The sequence below is a fragment of the Chiloscyllium plagiosum genome, chromosome 3 (genome assembly GCF_004010195.1).
Source record: "Chiloscyllium plagiosum isolate BGI_BamShark_2017 chromosome 3, ASM401019v2, whole genome shotgun sequence".
Lineage (NCBI taxonomy): Eukaryota > Metazoa > Chordata > Chondrichthyes > Orectolobiformes > Hemiscylliidae > Chiloscyllium > Chiloscyllium plagiosum.
Window position 1 is genome coordinate 84,934,502 of NC_057712.1, and position 8,139 is coordinate 84,942,640.

The 8,139-nt window shown below is 39.6% G+C and overlaps 1 protein-coding gene across 2 annotated transcripts in view; it reads right to left on the reverse strand.

Annotated features, from left to right (window-relative positions):
• The window catches only part of mms22l (MMS22-like, DNA repair protein), a 162,506-nt gene that overhangs the window by 99,838 nt on the left and 54,529 nt on the right, over positions 1–8,139 (reverse strand). For both annotated transcript variants that reach the window (XM_043685425.1, XM_043685419.1), the window contains exons 12-13: positions 5,407–5,526; positions 1,636–1,862 (exon numbers count right to left, since the gene is read on the reverse strand). In XM_043685425.1, the coding sequence (XP_043541360.1) occupies positions 1,636–1,862; positions 5,407–5,526 (347 nt within the window). The remainder of the gene's footprint in view (positions 1–1,635; positions 1,863–5,406; positions 5,527–8,139) is intronic.

The window sequence follows — 8,139 nt, forward strand, 5'->3', positions numbered from 1 at the left end:
GCGCCCCTGCCCCCCATCCACCCCCTGCCCTCTCCCCAATCCGTCCAACACCACTCTCCTCCAACCTAGTTTACTACATCAGGTGCTCCCGATTTGGTTTTCTCTACATCGGGGAGACCAAACGTAAACTAAGGGCACGTTTCACTGAGCATCTCAGCCAAGCTCGCAGGGGCCGACCTAACCTCCCACTCACCGCTCATTTTAATTCCCCGTCTCACTCTCTTTCCAACATGACTATCCTTGGTCTCCTCCACTGCCACAATGAATTAGACCGCAAGTTGGAGGAACAACACCTTATCTTCCGCCTGGGCAGCCTACAGCCTGGAGGACTCAATTTCAAATAAGTTCTCCAATTTCAAATAACCTCCCTTCCCATCCCCAGACTCCATTCCCAACCCCTCCCTCTCCCTTCAATTCCTCTGATCCATCCTTCCTTCCAGCTACCAACCAGATTTTTTCCTTCCATGACCAACTAGATCATACCCTCTACCTTCACCTATCCCGATCTCACCACCCTGACCCCTCGCTTATCTACAGCTCCCCTTACATCCACCCCCAGTCCTAAAAAAGGGTTACACCTGAAACATCGACTTCTCCACCTTCTCCACAGCTGCTTGGCTTGCTGTGTTTTTCAAGCTTCCTGCTGTCTACCTTGGATTCCAGCATCTGCAGTTTTTTTTGGCTCTATGTAAATTATTGACTCTTGTTTCAAACTATTAAGTGTATCTCTGATTGGTCAGAACTACAGAAAGTTCCAGAAAACTGTCTAAAAGGTATAACAACATACTTCACCTGCACACTTCACTCTTGGAACCACCCTTAAAATCTCTGGAATCGTCTGAGGTCCTCCAAGGAGACCAGCCTGGCAGAGGCAGAGACCAGCTGACCACCCAGAGAGAGACAGGAAGAAGGCAGCTTCACAGACCCAGAGACAGAGCCACAGAGAAAGGGACTGCGTAAATCTTCCAGAGACCTAGGAAGTAGTGTAATCTTAAGGGGCCTTAGTATTAGAGATTAGTTTAGTACTAAAGACTATTGTAACTTTGTTCCTAATAAAGTTGGCACCATTCTGTATTGGTAAGATCTTGTGTTTGTATTGATTTGACTGCTTTGGTATTGTAGGACACCTGGGCAAATTCATTCATAACATTCTGGTTGGAATTGTCTTGTTTAAAGAGGAAACCAGACAACATCATCAAGGCTCCTTGAAGCACCAGTGACCTCTATCACCTAGAAGAACAAAGCATCAGATGCATGGGAACATTACCACCTGCACGTTCCTCACCAAGTCGCGCATCATCCTGATTTTGCAACAACATCGCCATTGTTTCAACATTTGGGGTCAAGACCTAGAAGTCCTTTCCAAGCAGCAGTGTAGGTGTCCCAAAAGGACTGCAAGGGTTCAAGAAGACTGCTCACCCCCACCTTTCCCAGGGCAATCAGGGATGGACAAAAATCAATGGCCAAGGCATAACACCCATGTCCCATAAACAGATAAAGACAAAATTTTAATAAACACATCTTGTAATACTGTTCTGCCAAACTGGTATAGATTAAGTGGGTCAGTCTTGCTAACAAGCTTATAGGTTAGCACATATTGGGGGAATAAATCTTATTTACAGCATAGTTTATTACCTTCCTTTCAGTTGTTTCCATGGATGCATCCCACTTGTTTCCACTCCTTTTGAAATCTGCAGAGCCAAAATTCTGAGGAAGAGCTGAAAACTATTCTGCGATTGGTACAAGTTGGAGCTTTGTTCATCACAGCAACAGGCCTTTGTCATTTCAAGCATAGATAAAGGAGATTTGCTCACACTGGCCAGCCCTTTCAAGCCAAGCCAAGGAATGTTGAAGGAACTATTCTGTGATAATGGACAGAGAATGCAATGCAGTCAGCAATACTTAGGACATCCAAACAAATAGAAAACTCAAATTCATTACTTCACCTCATGACATACAACTGACAAATTTAAAATATCCTCATCTTTTCTTTCAAACGTATCCTGCATCTTTAAAATGCATAAAATGGAAACAGAAAACAACTTAGCAGACGCACCATTTTGAAAAACTGAGACTCCCAGGTTAATATTGATGGCATGAGCTTCTAAATTCTACACAATATTCACTCAGGTCCTTTCAAAGCTGAAATCAACAATTACTCACATATCGCATACACACAGTCATAGCAATTGCATTATTCCCCACTACAAATAGAGTGAAGCTCCCTATGTTAGGTATGTCAATGGGAAAATCATTGAAAAACAGACAACATTTATAAGTTGTATTGGTTATATTTGTAGATGGTCATTTTTGTGCCTGAATTTGACTGAAAAATTGTGACAATGTTAATTGAAAGAAGTCAACCTGACAGTGTGGTAGTGACTCAGAAAAAGAAAGTTAAATTCAGAAGTTAATTCAATAAAATATCATAATTTTGAGCATACAAATAAATATATTGCTGAAAAATATTTTCCATTTTGCATACAGATTCTCTCACCTCCTGTGGACTTTTATTTCATGCAGATTAAGCTCCACAGCTTCTCTTTCTATTTCTCTTTACTCTTATCTATCACCATTCTATATGTTTGAATAGAACACAGCATTGGGAATGAGACTGTCAGTCAACTAGATAACATCCTTCTCCAAATTCCCATGTCAGGGCACAAAGTATTTTTGAAGGAATATAAATATATAATCATGAGGAGTTCATCTTTGCTTGACTAGACCAATGTCCTGATTTCAATTGGTTACCATATTATACCAGATCACAAGAAAAGCATTTCTCTATCACTGAAAGCAACTACCTTGTGCCTGCAGAAGCCATTGTGGTTCCTGAAAGCCACACTTGACAAAGCTACAGTGGTCTATTCCCAAGTTGCTTCACGAACGCAATTCATGTTCACAGAAATCCAAAACTTGCAATGCAAAGTGGAAAAGCAGTTAACAAAATCGAATGATGTGAAGGTGCCGGTGTTGGACAGGGGTGGACAAAGTTAGAAATGACACAACACCAGGTTATGGTCCAACAGGTTCAATTGGATGTATTAGCTTTTGGAGCACTGCTCCTTCATCAGATAGCTGTGGAGCATGATCATAAGACACGGATCTTTTGCTATAAATTCTGTCTTATGATCCTGTTCTACATCTACGTTATGAAGCAACAGCACTTCAAAAGCTAGTACTTCCAAATAAACCTGCTGGGCTATCACCTGGTGTTGTGTGATTTGTAACAAAATGGAAGGCAGCAGAAACAAATGTCAATATCATAAATTAACAATGCAGAATTTTTAAAATTAATTCAAGGGACATGGACATCATTGGCTACACCAACGTTTACTAACCATCCCTGATTGATCAGACAGCCATTAAGGGTCAACCACATTGCTGTCAGTCTGGAATCACATGCAGGCCAGTCACCCTCCTGAAAGGACATTAGTGAACTCGACAGGCTTTTCTGACAATTGACAACATTTCATGGTCAACATTAGATTCTTGATTTCAGATTATTTTTGATTTCAGATTATTATTGAATTCGAGGTCCCCCAACTGCCCCAGCAGGATTCAAATCCAGATGCCCAGAATAGTACCTGGGTTTCTAGATTAATATTCTGGCAATAATGCCATTAACCTTTTGCCCTACCCCCAATAGTTCTAATCTGAGTGCATCTGTAATGAGTTATTAATTCTTCACACATTTTTGAACAATAACCTCACTCTTTTCATTAGTTCAAAAAATTGGTTAAATTGCTTCGTTTTAGATCATAATTTCAATTGGTTCTGGAAGAAAGATATCCACAAGATATCTTTCTAAATTAACCTTGCTGCAACCAATCCAGGGACTGGGTGAACAAAGGAGAGGAATCAATCCATCCCTTTTCACCCAGGTACTTGACAGATTGGGGTACCCCCATTGGAACCAAAATAAAGCTGGGATTTAGTCATAAAAGTTTCATTCATAATTATGCTCTCCATAAAATTTATAATGAGTAAAGGATAATCCTGGTTTGTTGTCTGTTACTAAGAATTCCTTAAAGTGACTGACTATATACCCTGATTGATGATGTGATTATTGTGAGAAGAAAGTGAGGTCTGCAGATGCTGGAGATCAGGGCCGAAAATGTGTTGCTGGAAAAGCGCAGCAGGTCAGGCAGCATCCAGGGAACAGGAGAATCGACGTTTCGGGCATAAAGCCCTGAAGAAGGGCTTATGCCCGAAACGTCGATTCTCCTGTTCCCTGGATGCTGCCTGACCTGCTGCGCTTTTCCAGCAACACATTTTCGGCCCTGATTATTGTGAGACACTTGTAAATCCCCTTGAATTGGTGCCATTTCAAATTATTGTAAGGAAAGATGAAATCCGCATGCAAGAGATCATTAAAATTTTCTGATCTGGATTTTTACAGAACATCAGAAAGTATCATTGCTTTGCAACTGACCACAAAATACCAGCTAATACTACAAAGGAAAGATAACATACAACAGCATAATTTCCACTAAATATAAATGCACAATGAAACATGGCACTGTTGGGACATTAAGCAAACAGTAATTTTGTAATTATTAGCTTTGCAATATGGTCTACTTTTGATTCAATTAGATGACTCTTTTTAGAACAACAAATGATCAGGTAAAGGCTGAAAAACATCAGGTATAGGCTGCAAAAATGGAACTGCAAATATCTCCCAATTTATTTGTTTATACGTCTGTTTTAGAACCTCAGTGTTCTCCTGCCAAGCAAAATTATAATGCAAAGTCGACATCAATCACACTTAGTCTGTGATAGACATAATCTAAATTCTGATTTATATAGTTTTACGCCATTCATGTCTCTCAATATCTAACGATATTATTGACAAAAATTGCACAAATCCAAGACCTGCAATTTGAATTTGACTTATATTAGGCCCTCTTAATATATCCTGCATTATGTGGCATTACATCCTGATTGTTATGAAGCAGTGACGCTGACTTGGTGAGCCAATGACAGTAAACCCTGAAAGCGATGATAGAGAAGCACATCCTAATATGGGACAGTTTGTAAAGTGGCAGGGACTTAGAATACCTCAATTTGGCTTGATTACCCTGCAGATACACTCACTTTCAATAACATTTTTCAAGGCTCATACCAACAGCACAAAGTTTTTGCAATATATATTTCAACTCCTAAGTAACAGTATGGATCTGTTACTGTAATGCAACTAAATATTGTCTAAATCTACACAGAACATACAACTTTAACATGGCAACTGAATTCAATTATGAAGTTGAAATTCCACAGGAACTTTGCTCTAAATATTCAAAAGATCACAATTTTTCTATGTCAACAGTTTTCAATAGTTGCAATTATCTTATTTTCCCATCAATGAAATTTTAGGACTATTAACAGTTGTGCAAATTTTGTACTCACCAGGTGCTTACTGTAATATTCCCAGAGTACAGAAACAACATTTAGGTTAGTATCCCAGATATTACAGAGTGTTAGGCAGCATTGAACATGCATCCGTAAATTTTCTTCCAAAATGCCTGCCTAAAATATTGAAGCCAAAAGTTACGATCAAATAATAACCATAGACAATGCATTTTATTAAATATTAGATTTTGTGCATCATTTCAATGGTAGCAAAAAAATTTCACCAGTACTCTTCAGAATATTTTGAGATTGAGGATAGCACTGTAGCTTCTTTTTTCAGGAGCTGACTTCAATTTAGGTTTCCTGAATGACATTTTATATATATTGTCAGTCTGCTCAAAACATTGACAAATGGAAAAGAATGAGGTTTGTCTCCTTCATGTTACAAGGTTTTCAAAAATATAGACCCCGATGGCTATGATACATTTCGTATCAATGAGCATGCTTTGGAAGGTATGCAGAAAAATTGGCATTGATTAAATCATGGAAGTATTTTCTTACATATGTGCTGGAATTGGAAAGCACAGAAGGAGCTGGCAAGACATACGTCACTTAATATAAACAAATGCAACAAAAATTATATTGAGGGAGAATAACAATATGTTGATACAAGTTAGATGACATTCTGCAGGACACAACTCAGGCGAGAGACTGAAGGGTTGTGATGAATAGATGGCTGAAACAATCAGAAGTGTGCAACAGCAGCGAAGAATGCAATAGGACAATGAAGCCAGATGCAAAAAGCAGTACACACAGGAAGTGATCTTGAGTTACACATGAACATCCAAATTAGGAGCAGAAGTAGGCCATTTGGCCCTTGTGCCTGTTTAGCATTAAACAGAATTGGAGCGAATCTGTTCGGTCTTTGAATTCCGCAATCTCATCTCTGACTTGGAAGTGCACAAAGTAATTTTGAAATGGTGGCTCCCAGTTATGGACTCACTCACAAGAGAATCCTTTCGACGTACATTTTGTCATGATCATTCAGAACGTTATATCCTTCAATCAAGCCAATCTCCATATTTTTCAACTCCAAACTATCCCAATATGTTCAACCTTTCCTCATAAAACAACCTAACATAAAACTCCTGTAGGCTAGAGCACCCCTGAATCACCTTCAATGCATTACCATCCTTCTTTAATTCAGGAGACTAAAATGAGACGAGTGGGAAAGGTGTGGAATCTTGTGACGGATAGTCAGCACCACTGAGAACAGCAGGTAAGGTGAAGTAGAAAGACCAATGGTGGACCTGAGTGGGACTTGGGACATAAACAAGGGTGAGAGCATTCTAGTCCATACTTAAATGAAGGCAATGGTTAAAAAAAAAACCAATCATACATTCTATTTACTTGACGTATGCCTGGGGATCTCAGCCCCGTGATTTGCACATCTGCACTATGTGGGAAAGCCGAGACACACCACGTGGTGTGAATGACCAACACGTGCAGGAGATGTCTCCGGCTGGAGCAACTGGAGTTCCAGGTTCTGTAACATCCTTAGTTTTATATTTGATTCTTCTTGTAACAAAGGAATGGCATTTTATTAACTTTCTTAATTCCTGATTACACCAGATTGCTGGTTCAGCAGTCCCTAGAATCACTGCGTCCCGTATCGGGGCAAAGCTGAAAAGGAAAAGCAAAGTCTTGCACTTATACAGTACTTTACAGACCATGAAGTAGTTTTGAAGTTTATTCACTGGTGTAATGTTGGAAAGAATACAACCCATTTTCCAACATCAAGTCATTATCAAGAACAAACTGATAGTGACCAGATAATCTGTTTTTGTAATGCTGACTGTGGGATAAATATTGGTCAGTACACCAGGGATAAAATCCCACGCTTTTCTTTGATACAATGTAATGCAATATTTACATTCACTGAAGAGAACTGGCTAGGCTTTGATGAAACATTGCATCTATAACATGGCATCTTCACCAGCATGAACCTGCTTTGCAATAGCATATCCACATAAATTTCCAAGCTCAGGTCACAGTATGGGACTTGAAACACAATCTTTTGACTCAGAGGTGAGTGTGCGACCAACTAGTCACAGCTGACAGCTGGGAATTGATTGCTGGGATTGGCTACTTGAATTATGACAAGAGTCTGTGATTGGGATTGTTTACACAGGAGAACAGAAGGCTGAAGGTAAATGCATAAAAGTATTCAAGATCCAAAACAATATAAACAAGGTTAATGCCAGAAAACAGAAGCCATTGTTTTCAGACTTTATTACAACCTCTGTTTCCCAGCTACTAACACATCCACGCTCCCAGGAAATTGTCTGGGTCACAACCCTTCTGCTCATTCAGGCTATTCTGGACCTAGTGCTTTGCAATGACCAAGACTCTATAAAAGATCTTAAAGTAAGGGAACCCTTAGGAAGTAGCGACCATAATATGATAGAGTTCAGTCTGGAGTTTGAAAGGGAGAAGGCAAAATCGGATGTAATGGTGTTACAGTTGAATAAAGGTAATTATGAGGGCATGAGAGAAGAACTGACTAAAATAGACTGGAAGCAGAGGCTAACCGGGAAGACAGTAGAGCAAAAATGGCAGGAGTTTGTAGGTATAATTGAGGACACTGTACAGAGGTTCATTCCCAAGAAAAGAAAGATTAACGGGGGAGGGATTAGACAACCTTGGCTGACAAAGGAAGTCAGGAAATGTATTAAAGAAAAAGAGAGATCCTATAAAGTGGCTAAGAACAGTGGGAAAGCAGAAGATTGG